At 43.1% G+C, this 15,003-nt stretch overlaps 1 protein-coding gene across 2 annotated transcripts in view; it reads left to right on the top strand.

The window, feature by feature from the left end:
• The window catches only part of RUNX2 (RUNX family transcription factor 2), a 109,790-nt gene that overhangs the window by 52,706 nt on the left and 42,081 nt on the right, over nucleotides 1-15,003 (top strand). The window contains exon 4 of one of the 2 annotated variants that reach the window (XM_077812404.1): nucleotides 8,077-8,250. The exons of the other annotated variant lie outside the window; for it this stretch is intronic. Within the exon in view, the coding sequence (XP_077668530.1) occupies nucleotides 8,077-8,250 (174 nt within the window). The remainder of the gene's footprint in view (nucleotides 1-8,076; nucleotides 8,251-15,003) is intronic. 2 annotated transcript variants of the gene reach the window in all.

Here is a 15,003-nt window from a genome sequence, read left to right on the forward strand (position 1 = left end):
ATCGGGATCATCCACAAAATCTATGCACAATAGGTGGGTATGTAGGATCTTAATTTAACCTTCATTTATGAATTTCCTATGCTAGGCTTTCATACAAAGATATTTGACTCTCCCATCATTTGCTGTTTTTGTTGTGACAAAAGCATATCAAAGTGAAAAAGGTGCAACGGGGTGAAGATTGAAAATACCCAGCCCACTCAGGGATAATAAAACCATCTGTCGACAATCTGGTAACCAGAGCTCCCTGGTACCATAAAAAAATTAGTGGGTGGTTTGCCTGGTGCTAAATAGAGAAATCTACATTGTCCCTGCATATGGCTAGACCAAGTATAATCTGATTAATTTTCAGCCCCACACCCAAAAGCTGCAGAATAAAAAAAAAAAAAGGGGTAAAAATCTTGGGGCATCAGATTTACATTAGGGTTCTCCAGGTTGACCTCTCAAATGTTCATTTGAAGTGGCCAGAGGCTGTCAACTAAACTGGCAGTCAGAGCCCAGTGATCAGAGAAAAGGTCACCTGCCAGCAGACATGGACAGTATTTCTGTGATCCAGGAAACTAGGAAGCAGTCAGATCCATCTAGTGTCAAAGCTATAGCCTGTTTTCTGCCCTGGAAGGAATGGGTAATGTATGATAGCCCTTATGTGCCATCTTTAACATGTTCTTGACAAGCTTTCCTGCTTTGATTGGCAAGTTTGAGTAGCATGCGAAGTTATGGCATGTGTGTCTAGCCAGGGTTTTGTTTTCTTTTATTACATTGATTGCATCAGATCTATTTTCATACTCTGAACTGGGGCTGCAACTCCTGCAGCAGGTTAACCGCAGTGCAGTCTGCTTCCAGAACCTTTGATATACAGGTTTGGTTAAAAGAGCTGGGTAGGATTGATAGACTAGGATATTGCTCATTGCAATGATGTGGTAGATTCACAAAATTAAGCGCCTAAGTCTGGGTTTAGGCTCCTCTGTCCCAGTTTAAGTTCCACTGCGATTCACAAAACTCCCTCTGAATCCTGTAAGTGCCTGAACATACTTGGTTTCTTAGTTTTTGCAATAAGAAGGTTGCTAGGTGCCTATGTTTCCACCTCTGGGCATGCACGCTGCTGCTTCACTATTAACATCTATCTCCCACCTCAGTCCCAGAGCCACACACCCCTTGGGGTGGAGACAGGTGTTTGGCCACCTAATTCGTTTGTGTGGCCCCATCCAGTAGGTGTGTCAGAGGCTGCCCACCAGATCAGGCCCTGCACATGACTTCACAGAAAGCAGCCAAGAGAGGGAAAGGAGGAGGAGCTCCCTCATAACTTTTAACTCAGTGGTTTGGGTACTAACCTGGCATGTGGGATACCCTCCACCCCCCCACCCACCCCCAGTTCAAGTCCCCCGTCTGTGTGATGAAAAGAGATTTGAATAGAGATCTGCCACATTGTAGGTGAGTGCCCAAACCACAAGTCAATAGGATATTATGATGTGGGGCTCTCTCAGTCTCTCCTGTTGAAGTTGTTCCACTGTGAATAAATACTTAGAGTCATTGGAGCAGTGGGAGTGGACCCTGGGTCTCCCACATCCTGGGTGAATGCTCTGCACACAAGGCTATTGAGTCATTCTCATAGTTGTGCTCTCTCTCTCTCTCGCACATGCACCCTCTCTGGCCCAAATGTCTAAGTATTTGGCTGCAGTGGAACAGCTTCAACAGAAGAGACTGAAGGACCCCACCCCCATCAGAATATCCCATAGACCCCGGTACTCCCCTGAGCTGTGGCAGACCCCTGTTCAAATCCTTTCTCCTCAGGTGAGAGGAATTGAACTTGGAGTCTCCTATGTGAGTACTCTAACCACTAGGCTAAAAATTATGAGGGAGTTCCTCCTTCCCCCTGCTGCCCCTCTCCCCCAGTTTCTTGCAAAAATTGCCTTTGGTTCCTAACTCCAAAGAGGGTTCGCAGCTGAAAATGGCTAGCAGAGACAGGTGCTTCCCTGAAGCTTGGATTTAGGCACCTATCTCTGAGAGAGAGGGGCATAGGGCAACCCTTCTCATTGGTATATCCCATTGGCTAGCTTAAGCGGCTCCCAGCCTAGCATGCTGGCTTTTGTGAATCAGGCTCAGGTGCCTGTTTCTCCCATTCATTGACTTCTCAGACTTTGTGAGTCAATGTGTTCCTGTGATTTTTACAGTGCCTAAGTACTTCTTTAAATCTAGCCTTATGTAGGTAGAAGAAGCTGTTGGGACTTGAGGATAAGAATTCCTGGATGCTACTCCAGGCTCTGACTCTGTTCTTGGACTCTGAGAACAAATATACTAGAGTATTTTGTTTAACTTCTTCCTATGTAACCCTTTTGCCAGTTGGAGTTGGCAGCAACCAGGGCCAGGTTCAATATCTAGGGGTTCCTTTTCAACAATACAACACAAAACTGACTCATCCCTCTACCCAATAACCTGGCAGAATTACATACTATTCCCTGAGCGCCTCTAAGAGGCAGAACTTCCTCTCTCGCAAGCACAGAGTCTGAGTGTAGAAAAGAAACTTTTAACAGAAGGAGGGAAGTAACCTGGCATTAATTTGGGAAAACACCACAAGCAGGATTCATAAAACCATGAGCACAAGCCCCATCTCAGAATACACTGGGCAGTGTCCTTTTCCCTCAGGTCCAGCAAACAAAAGTTCCTTTTACATGCTCCTCCCTTCTCCCTCCACCACACCCCACTCACAGTTGTTGTCCTTGGTCAGCGCAGACCCAGAGCTCAGAGGTGCATCTGCAGAGTTCACCTCCTACCCTGGGAAGGTGGGAAGGGGGACAACAGGCGGCACAAGAAGGCACCTTGCTTGCTCCACTGTTCGGGCACTCGTTCACTGCTCCTCTCCCCTGGCTACTCATTATGATGTCTTCAGGTCCCACCACGTAACACAGCTCTCAGTGATTTCCGCTGTTAGCGTGGGACCCTCACTGCTAATACACACTGGGCAATCTCTTGCACCAAAGACACTGTCCCAAAGCAGGTCTAATGCCTAATTCTACTGCTATCACCCACTAGAAAAAGGAAGGGTCAACTAGTATTTAGGACCCTCAGGGAAGACCCACATCACCAACTACATGATTCCTGTCCTCACGCTTTCTCAATTCACTGGGCTTTGGCACCCATGTCCCCTGCTTAGCGGGTGCAGTTTAGTTGAGGGTGAGTCCCTCAATCAGGGTATGCCAAGCACAGTTCTGCTGCCCTTGATTCACACAATAGGATAATAACCCTTTAGTACCCCTGCCCCAATAACAGAGAGACTTGTGATCCGACACCAGCCAAAAGTGATCATTTGGGCAAAGCAGTCCCATCATGCTGAGCGCCTATCCTGTCGGATGTGCCCATGCAAACAAGGTCAGCTCCTAAAGTCCTCTTTCCCAGCTCATACTAGACGTCAGAGAAGAGTTCATTCAGACCTTGCTTACACCTATATTGTGTCCTGTCTTTTTGGCATCAGTCTTTCCAGTGATTTCAATGGGCTTTGGATCACACCCTGATTCAGTACCTGACTAAACAGGCCCAGTTTTTTCAATATCATTTCATATCAGAGACTTACTATGTCTCTAACCACCTTTGTAACCTACCTCTGAACCTGCTCTGTTTCTGCTATAACTTGTTTGAAGAGGGTGACCAGAATTGAACATAGTATTCTGGGTGAGGCCATCTCATTGAGCTGTATAATGCTATTAGAATATTTCCAATATTATTTATTCCCATTCTTTATACAGTCTAACATTGCTTTTTTATGTTTTAAATCACTGTTGCACATGGATCAGAGGTTTTCATTGAGCTGTCTACAGTGACACCCAGGTCTTTTGTCTGAAATAAATTATGCCTCACACTCGAGACAGAGAAATACATCTTTTCTTAGTGTGCTCCCTGGGGATCAGGAATTTCTCTGTCAACGGATGCATATATCACTACTGAGATGAAAAGCAGCCTTTGTGCAGTGAACTTCACATGTATAGCATGTATTTCATTATTCCTTCTCACATGCTGTTTGGAAAGTATTTTTCTAGGGTGTCTCACTGTCTGGTGTACCTGTTCCACAGGGACTAGGGGTTCGCAGGTCCATAGGTATGTAAGGCACTTAGGGTGGACTTCACACAGATGCCTAACTCACATTGAAATCAATGGGAGTTAGGCAGTTACATAATTTTGTGAATCACACTCTAACTCCTGTGGGTTGTAAGCATTTCTGAATTTATTGTTTTCAGGTCTTGTTCTCCAAGGACAGCCTGGTGGCCTTTGATTTAAAAACACTACAAGAGTCACAGCTCAGCAGCACACAGGTGTTATTACAATGGAAGTTTGGTTAGAATGGTTTTATTTGTCATTAAAGATAGGTAAGGGACTTACTCAGTCATGGCTTTTGTTATAATACAATAATCACACAAACTTGAGAAGATAAAATTTAATAAAACCTCTCTAGAGGACGTCACTATGTAAGCTGGGTGTTATCTGGCATCCAGAAACCCTTTTGTCCCAATGTTCCTTTGTGTCTTGGCCCTAAAATAAAAATATTGACAAGGGGAGGGGCAGGCCGGGAATGTCTATGGCTCTTATTTGGCTTCTAGAGCCTGATAGGGTCTGTCTAACTGCAGTTAGATACCTGTGGTGGGCCCATGCCAGCTGAGTTAGGCTCGCAGTGCTTTGGCTAAGGGCCTGTTTAATTGCACTGTAGACATTTGGGCTTGGGCTGCAGCCCAAGCTCTGGGACCTTCCCATCTTGCAGGGTCCTAGAGCCCAGGCTGCAGCCTGAGCTGGAATGTCTACAACGCAATGAAACAGCCCCTTTGCCCGAGTTAGCTGGCTAGGGCCAGCCGCAGGTTTTTAATTGCAGTGTAGACGTACCTTTTGCTTCCTTGATGCTTTGGGTCTTCCAGACCTGGGGAACCCAACCTCCTGGGCCTTTTAAAATTTTTTACTGTAGACTCCTCCAGTTTCAACCAGCTACAGAGTTCTTTCTTCTTCACTTCCTATCCTAAACTGCTGTGTGCAGTTATTTTCCACTAATAGACAGTTGCTGGGTTCTACCTCAGAGGTGGCTGCATTTCAGTGTTGGATTAAGTTTGGAGTAAATAATGTTTGTAGTATAACCTTTGTTTTTACAGAGCTATGCGCTGAAGAATAAAGCATGGTCAAAAGCAAGTTGAAGGCCATCACATGCATACTTTTTCAGACCTGGGCAGCAGTGATGACTTACAAATAACCACAGATATAGTTTACACATTATATAGTTCAAGTTTGTGTATCAGTCTGCAAGGAAAGTGCTTTGGGATCTCTGAGGAGGAAGAGCACTACTTAAATGTACAATAGAATTTTTTTCTGAAAAATCAAAGCAAAAGCCCATTTTGGGGTTGATTCATTTTCAGATAAACTCAGCCCTGGTGAGAGAGATTAGGGATAGGCTAACTCTGTTTGTGGTATTTTGAACTCACCGAAAAGAGATTATATTCTGATTAGGAACAAATGCAAACAAAGGAGAAAGGGGAAAAAATCCACTGGAAAAAACAGGATGGAAAATGGCACAGGCAGAGGGAAAAACAAACACAGAGCTTATAAAAAAAGGAGAGAGGTTGAGGAGAACTTCTATGGAAAAATACTTTACGTGTGAAAGTTACTTCTTTAGATTTAACAACACCTAACTTGTACCACAGTGCTTTTCATAGGTTCAAGAGACAATGCAAAACATAGCCAGTTAAGATATTATCATATTAATTAAACTGCGATGATAACATTACCACAAACGAGCCAAAAAACCATTCTATATCTATGTTAATCAACATTGCTCCAATATATAGGGTACCCACTTGTGCCAGCCTAAGTTTGGGTGGGCTGTTCTAATATGTAGCACCTGTTTCCCTTTAATTAGGAGGAAGAAACATGTTTGTTGGTGGTGGGGGGGAAACATGCTTTAAAATGACAGGAAAAGTCAGCAAATTAGTTTAAAGACCCTTAAAAATTGTTTAAGACTCCTCTAATCTCAAATTAGATCCACTTCTCTTCACACGCCCATTCCAGCCTCTCAATTTTCTGTATAGAAATAGGATTTCTCTGAGTCTTGTACTAGTACCTGTACAGAAATTGCTTGCCTGCTTCCACCACCTGTTGTCAGGATTCCAATTAGATAATGTGTGTTATATGCCAGGCGCTCAGGTACTAGGATAATGGATGCTATAAAAAATGCCTGTTTCTAGAGATGAAGGATGGTTACAGTACAGAACTGGGAGTCATAGGATCTGGGTTCTAGCTTCTGAGTTCACTATCTATTACCTTAGCTAAGTCATTTCACCTCTCTGTGATTCAGCTTCCCCATCTGTAAAATGGGGGAAATAAACCCTGACTATCTCCTATTCTAAAGATTCATTCATTAAACTCAGTTAAGTGCTCTGATACTCTGGTGATGAGCATCATGAAAATGCCTTAAAATGAAAAAAGTCTTTGAATACAAGTATGATGATGGAGGATGCATAATTTCTATGATAGAACTGGCAGATCTTAAGTAAAAGTACTTAACAGTATCAGCATATTGGAGTGGGCATTCTTATTTTTGATTAATGCCATTTCTCCCTTTAACTTCTAACAACTGCACAACATTAAAGAACATTCCTGGTTAATCCATGCAGTATTCGTACAGCTGAGCTAGTAGCAGGAGCTGGAGAGGGAGCAATGATGAGGGGTAGCCCATTAAGTGAAGGGAAGTATGGGACCCAGCAGGATTCGTGTCATCAGATGCAGTTTTGCCATGTTTTCCTTATTACACCACTCTTTTGGCTTCTTAAAGGAGACTGGCTATTTAGTTCTGATTTATGAATAAGCTCCAAAGTTACAGAATAATAAGTGAACCATAAAGACTAATTGTAACAGAGTAATACCAAAAAAAAGGTCAGATTTGCTTAGCTATCTGAAAATCTCCATAATAAATGGAACCAGTCCGGGAACAATCTCTCACCCACACACATATATGGATAGGAGGCTTATCTGCATTAGAAACTTTTGCCACTTTAATTATCCCACTATAATTAAAGCAGTAAAAAATCGCTAGTGTGAACACAGTTTACCAGTATAAAAGTGCTTATACTGGTATAGCTCACTCTGGTTTGGGAAGTGGATGTGGTATACAGCGGGCTTCTGATTTTAGGTTTTTAACCAACAAACACCGGTACAACACCCCAAAGCAAAAAATAAAAAAATGAAATCAGTGTTTATCCAATAAATACTGGAAAAATACCAGAAATGGTTATTCAATTCATATTGACTTCCATTTCCCATTGCAGATTTTTTGTATAGGTGATGTCCCTGATCCCTGGCTTGTATCTAAGGGCTTGTCTACCTGGAGTAATACTGTGGACTACAAGGATGTGATTTTTAAAGCACATTAATGTGTTGCGCATTAGTTGGTCTGTGTAAAACTTTTCTGGTGCACACTAAAAGTTCCCTAGTGCTCTTTAACATAGTGCTGTGTGAAACAGCACTGTGTGTATATGTAAAGAGAAAGCCCCGTAAAACACTATTTTGGGGCATCTATGTACAAATCAAAAAGTGCAAAACATAAACACCAGAAAATGAAATAAATAAACCCAGAAAAACAGAAGCCCTTGGTGTATGCTTATAGTGATGTAACTGCATCCACAGTAGGACTTTTACTGGTATAACTGTCACAAATAAATTACACCTCTAAACAATAGCATAGACCATGCAATGTACATGCTGCTCTTTCATTCTGTAGAACTCACAGTGGGGCAGATCCTCAGCTAGTGTGAGTTGTCATAGTTCTGTTGCAGTCAATGGATCTATAACAATTTAGACTATCTGAGGATCTCCCCCACAGTTTTTAATACTCAGGTGCACCACTGTCTAGTAGGTACAGAAGACTCTATGGCATATGCCCTCACTCCCTGCCACCGTTCTTTCACCAGCTTTGGTTTCTGTCTCTAGCCAAAATGCCTAGAGAACCCACAAAGAGTTAATAGGTCTTTACAGATAAGTTGGGGATTTTTTTTTGTATGGTAATTTGTTCAGTCGTGTTAATAACCCTTTTATTTTATGATTTGCTGTTTCCAGGGCACAGACAGAAGCTTGATGACTCTAAACCTAGTTTGTTCTCTGAACGCCTCAGTGATTTAGGGCGCATTCCTCATCCCAGTATGAGAGTAGGGGTCCCGACTCAGAGCCCACGGCCCTCTCTGAACTCTGCACCAAGTCCTTTTAATCCACAAGGACAGAGTCAGATTACAGGTAAGAGACAGAACCATAGGTTTGACTTGCACAGGCAATGGTAGTAATTGGTTGTGGATATTTTTGTGTCGACTGTAGAGAAGTGAGGCTGTTACAGAGTGAGAGATATGCACCAATCAAAGCTAGCTGGGGAGCAGATTTTATTCTGTAGCATTTAAAGATGAAAATGTCTATCTTTTCTTAAATTAATTTTTTTAAAAGACCAAAATGTCAAAATCCAGCAAATAGGTGAGGAATCTGGGGAAATCCAAGCACCATGATGCTCTGAAATAACCCACATATGTGCAGTGGTGCAATACATAGAGATATTCTACCTGAACATATTTACTCAGCCGTGCTGTTTACTTTGCTGGCAAGAAAAGTGGCCAACATTGTACTGGTGTTTTCAGGATAGCAATGCAACCTTCTCACACTGTGGCTTCTCTCTAGTGCCAGTTTATATCACTTTCACAATCAACAAACTGGAGTACATGAAATTCTCCCAAGGCTGCTAATGAGGATTGTAAGCAGCCGTTCTGACTTCTGATTTCACTGTGCTGAGAGAAAAATAATACATTACTGTGTGTGACAAATTATAAAAATGAAATGAGATTTTAACTATAATTGTGCCAAAGATTTGCAACAAAATCCTAAAAAATCCACATCCAAAATTCACTGGGGTCAGTATTTTGTTAAAAACATGAAGACTTAGTAGGTTTTACAAACTTTTTCCAGACAACCTGTGCCTGATTGTGAGTCAACCTGGGAAGATTTATGGTTTCATGTTTCAAGTGGTTTTGACATGATACCAGCTGAAACTCAGTGGTTTAGATGAAATGTTGTGGCTTTGTTTTTAAAAAAAAGTTCAAACCAGTTAATTAATTTGCAGTAAAGAATAAGTGGGTTTTTGTTTGAACCCAGAACTCAATGTGAAACCCCATGAGAATTGAAACTGAAAAATAATTGTTCTCATGAACCTTGGTGAATGGAAACTGCCAAGTTTCCCACAGCTCTAGAGCTCTCGCTTTAACTCTTGTGAAATATGAATATAATATATATGAATATCATGGGACCTGCCATCCACTGATATCTCATATCAGGTTCATTTGCCAGGCTTCCCTTTTATTAGTTAGGCATCTGAAATCTGGATATTGCTGCATATAGTGCAGTAGTTAAGAAGTGCCAGACCAAAAGACCCATGGTCTCTTTAGTCTCCTGTCTCTGACAGCAAATGAGGACCCAACTCAACTTCTAGAAAAGACAATGGACAGGCTTCCTACTTCAGAGCGGCTGGATCAGGCCCTTAAAGGCATAACCAAAACCCTCCTCTTCCTTCTGCCTCTTTATAGTTTACCTATTCTGCAACACTGTTAATGAGGGGGGGAGAGTGGAATTCTTCCTGACCCGCATCTGGTGATCAGCTTATGGCCTGAAGCAGAAGGACTGAGAGCCCTTGTAACTTTAATCCTCGCTAAGTGTAACTTCATATACTGTTCTCATTCACATAAAAGCATCCTGTAGAAATTGTGCTTCTGGGTTGGATTAATAATATACTTCTTTGCCTTGTTATGAATCAGCAGCAGCACTTACAAATCCTGGAGGTGAAAACTTCAGATGTTTAGATGGCTGCAGACAAAGCCTTGGTCTTCACTACTCACGGCACAGTTAGAATCAATAGTTAAACGCGATGAAGACTGTGCTGACTGAGGCTATGTCTATGCTACAGACCTTACAGCGGCACAGCTGTACCCCTGCAGCTCTGAAACATTGCTGTAAGGTCTCCCGTGTAGCCACTCTAGGCTAGGGTGACCAGCTGTCCACATTTTATAGGGATAGTCCTGATATTTGGGGCTTTGTCATAAAGATGCCTATTACCCCCCCCTCCCTCTGTCCCAATTTTTCACACTTGCTATCTAGTCACCCTACTCTGTGCTGATGGGAGAGAGCTCTCCCAGCAGCATAATTAAACCACCCCCCAATGAGCAGCAGTAGCTATGTTGCTGGGAGAGAGTCTGGTGCCGGCATAGTGCTGTCTACACCAGCGCTGTTTACACCAGCGCTGTTGTTGGTGAAACATGTTTTTTGACACTCCTGACTGACAAAAGTTTTACTGCCAAAAGTACTAGTGTAGACATAGCCCAAGACTGAGGTTGTTGCTGCTGGGGCAGAGGGAAGCGACTTGAACTTGGAAGGGGTGACTTCTCTATGGAGTCGTGGAGTACGTCCTCTCCTTGCCAAAGAGATTCACAGTTGTTGGGCACTGTTGAATTCCTGATGGCTGTCATTTCCCCAAGCAGCAGCAATGACTTCTACCACTTTTAAAAAATTGCAGCTGGTTAAGGGGCTGCAGACTCTCCCTGCTGTCACAGCCCTTGCCACACTCCGCCACGCTTTGTCTGCCCCTGCTTGTATGAATGCAATGCACTCAGCCATTGAAGACTACTTGCTGGCATTATGGTAGCCCACCTGCTTAATAGAGCCATCAGTGAGAGCCTGGTACATCTGTGCTCCATGAATTGCACTGTCTTCCCTATCTGTTTTTGGGTGCTGTTCAACATGTTGATTCTAATCTATGTAACCCTATATACTTTGGAGCCTGGCTGCCTTAGGGAACACTTCTCTCCCCATGTTCTACCATGTTGGTGGTGGTGCTTTTCCTGAAAGTCCCTTGGTGCACTTTTGGGGATTGCAAGTACTGCAGTTAGTGGAGTCCCTTGCTGAGGAATATAGGCCTGAGAGAGACAAGGTTTACAGCTCAGAGTGCTGAGTGAGGCACACCTCTTTGATCAATCAATAGCTTGACCATGGGAGATTGCTGAATTTGTGCTTATTTGGGGGTAGTACAGCCTGAGTAAAGAGCTGTTTGTGCTTTCCTTTGGTGCTGTATTTTCTCCAGGTAACATGGATGCTATGCAATAGGTGTATACCCACAAAAATGAATCAATAACAACTTAGCCTTTTCTATCCATTGCTCTCTTGGTAAGGTCATTTGAGTGAGTAGGATTTGGCTGTGTAATAAAAAGAGAAGTAACCTTTGTACAGAAAGAAAGGCTTTTTATTACATTTGATAAAATTAACTAGGTGTTGCTTTGTAAATGCCTTCGTTTGGTAATTTTTTACCCTGCAATTAAGATAAAAGAAAACCATTAGTTCCTACTAACTGCAGCAGTACACAATTGTTTCCTTATTATGAAAGCCAGTATGTAACACAGTTAAGCACAGTTAAACTTCTTTTGTTTAATTCCAGTTTAGGTTTTGCATAATGATTGCATAATCAAACATAAATAGTATTTAGAACCTGGCCATCTCCTATCTGAGTAGTAAAGAATTAAGAATGTGTGCTAATACATCTGCTGGTTTACTGTTACATTTCTTTTTCTGGGTTCTATTTGTTTTCCTATAGTATCTGAATACTGGTGGTTTTTTTTAAAATACACCACGCTCTTGAACCTGCTGAAGGACCATTTTGTTTCAGTGGAAGCATAGCTTAGCTTAGCACAGACTTGTCCTTATTCAACATGGCATTTTAACTATTATTCTGCAAAAGCAACATCGAAGGGTCATTAAAAAACAAATCATCCAATAAGCAGATACCTTTGCTGAAGTAGTGCAGATCCAATTTGAACCCTGCATATTGCTCATAAATCAAGTCTCATGTCTACTCACATTCAGTTCCTGGTATATTTGCTACCTTTTTTTTTTTTTTAAGTGGAACTCGAACAACTTGCTCACGTATCAAATTACCCTCCCATTCAGACAGCGAACTATTGCATCAATTCTTAAACATGAAACAAGAAAAACTGTTGTTTTTCTAAAATACAACCAGTGAGGATTAGCTTCTATCAGATGGGAAAAGCCACAGGCGTAATGGCAAGAATGCGGTCAGTGTGAGTAGTGGAATCTCAGCTGCAAAGAAGAAACTGTAAAGTGGGAGTTAAGTGAGGTTTCATGCTCCATCACCACTATGGCACCATCTGATCTATAGGCAATCTGTGACTTTAGTAACTGAAATAACAGCATTCAAAGGCAGGTTGTGTGAAACATGCTTCTCCCCCACTCCCTTCCCTCTGCCCAGCAGCATTTAACTTCATTTTTCAGACTGGGGAAAGACGGCACAATCTCTATCATTAACTCATGACATTTATTACATGTAGGGTGATAGAAGGCAGAGTTAATGCAATTAGGGCTGGATCCTACCATCCTTACTTATACTGCAGTCACTGGGAGAACTCATCTGCTCTGTCAGGCCAAGGAAGCTCTTTGCTGAAATGTTCTTAGAAGGCAAACAGACTAACAGGAGTACGGGCAGAGAGCAAAATCATCCCTGTGCAGAGGGTCAGCACAAAGCTTCTGCACCAGTGAAGTCCCCCTTACCTCCAATGTTGAGGTGTTAAATATTGATAGGCCTTGTACTGACCATCTACACAGAGATGAATTCCACCCAGAGAAAGAAAGAGAGCCTTCTTTTCTGTGCAGGATGCTTTTCTAGAACCAGCATCATTGCTTTGTAGGAATTAGTTGTAGATTGTCAGGAATTTGATGGAGCGGAGCGAGTTCCATTTACTACAAAATCTATGTAAAGGTTTGTGGACTAGCTTGTTGAGAACACTGCTTCCTTTAGCCCCTTAGCAGCAATTTTGGTTTATCATCAAATGGGGAAGATTAGCACAAGCACAAGGCCCTCTGTGCCATTTAAACCCAGTGTTGGACTGTTTGTACTGGGTTGAATTTTACCCATAAGGATTGTCAAGAATTTAGTCTGGAGAAACAAGTTTTGGCTGCATTTTACTTTAATACAGAGATGTGGCCCATAGAAACTACAGGACCCAGCATGCTTGGATGTATGTATAAACATAGAGTAGTGGGAGCTGTTGGCTGCAGCTCTGCATTGTGGACAGAGGTGACTGCAGTCTGTTGCATGTTATGCTATTCCATCGCATCTGCAAGCTACTGGCAACTTGTCATGGTGACCCTCTGTCGAGTTGCTCTGTTAGCAAGAGCAGTTTCGGGTTTTTTTTCTTTGGGAAATGTGACTCTTAAGAGATTGTTGGTGGTGGTGGGGTGATTTTAGAGACTGAAAGCCAAAATCTGGTCTCACTTATACCAGTGTCAGTCAAGGAGTAATGCCATTAGACTTGACATCAGTGGAATTACTCCTGGAGATTCGGATCTGGCCCAGAGTTTTTAAGAGTCCACGAGAAACTCAGAGAAGAGAGTTTTCTACAATAGCCCATTTACTCATGCAGAGAGTAGTCTTTGCTTTGTTGGGACCATAATTGAGGATATCTTACTTTAAATATTTACAAAAGATAGCTCCGGACTGCTTGTTTTTCAGCATGAGCAGTAGCATTAATATAGTCAGCAAACAGACGTGGCACCAGGGTTGAATGGATGACAGGGACTCAATTTAAATGATTGCGTAAAGCATGCACACACGTGTTCTTTTAGATTTTAGACTCGGCAGCAGTGGACCCCAAATTTTTTATATCACGCCTCTCCCTTACCCGTAATGTAATCTGTCTGCGCCCAGCCGGGGCTGGGAGTGGGGCTGTGGGCCAGGAGCTGAGATTGGGGCTGGAGCCAGAGGCACGGCCAGGAGTGGAGCCGTGGCCACAGCCAGGGCTGGAGCTGCAGCTGGGAACGGGGCCAGGGCTGGAAGCTGGGAGCCAGGCTGAGGTCAGGGGCCGGGGCTGGGGTCGGAGCCAGGAGCTGAAGCTGAGGCCTTGCTTGGGGCTGGAGCCAGAGCGGAGTTGGGGGGAAGAGCGGGTCTGGGTGGCGCTCCCTCCCCACCACTGTTCCCTCTAAACTGTGCGCGTGTGTGCACGCACACAGATCCTAAACCCTGCGTACACGGCGAAACACTGCGCGCACAAAAATGTGCACAGAAGCACAAAAATTTGCACAGAAGAATTTTTTTGCGCACACGGCCTGTCAAAAATTAGAGGGAACATTGCTCCCCGCCCCTCATGGGGGCTGGCCCGGGCGCCGCCACACTTCCTGAACGTTCCTTTGCATTCCTGGGGGAGGACGGGATACCCCACAGTTTGGGGACCATTGCTCTACAGTGAGAAATGGTCACCCTGTGTATCTGGTGATCATGTTCTTCAGCACTCTTTCAGTTTGGAGCATGGAAAATTGATTTCTCTTCACTCTAGATCTCTCATAACATATTGCCAAAGCATTGCAAAAGGCTACTTACCTGGGAAAGCCTGTGTAATTGACAGGAGAATTGGGACATTGATTTTTAATTTTGCACAGTCCATCCAACATTTGACTACTTTCTAAACACCCTTGTTTTCCCAAGAATCCACTAAGATGTATACAGTAGACCACGGAAGCGACAGTCAAATAGTATGTAAATCTACCAACCATAACTATGAATGTGGCAACGAAGCCTAGGAATGAAATAATATGCAATATTTGATATTTCCTGCTTCACAGAAACTTTACCTGGAAGTGCAAACAGGAAGTAGCTGTGTGCGTATTAGTTTAGACCTCACCCGGCTGACTTGTTTCAGCCAATCTGTGCATGAAGTTTAGGAGTATTTGCAAGCTGTGCCCTGTTGTGAATGACTTATGAAAGCAGCACTTTTCTTCACACCCACACAGGCATAACAAAAATGTTTACAAAAGGAGGATTGCTATTAGTAATCACTCCAAATTTTGAAGTGCAGAAATATGTTAGCCCTGAACGCCTGGCTTTGGTCATCTCACTGTGCTCTGCCTTTCTTCAGTATTTGCATATTGCCATCAAGACAGCTGGGTGGGTTATTT

This window comes from Eretmochelys imbricata, chromosome 3 (assembly GCF_965152235.1).
Source record: "Eretmochelys imbricata isolate rEreImb1 chromosome 3, rEreImb1.hap1, whole genome shotgun sequence".
Taxonomy (NCBI): domain Eukaryota; kingdom Metazoa; phylum Chordata; order Testudines; family Cheloniidae; genus Eretmochelys; species Eretmochelys imbricata.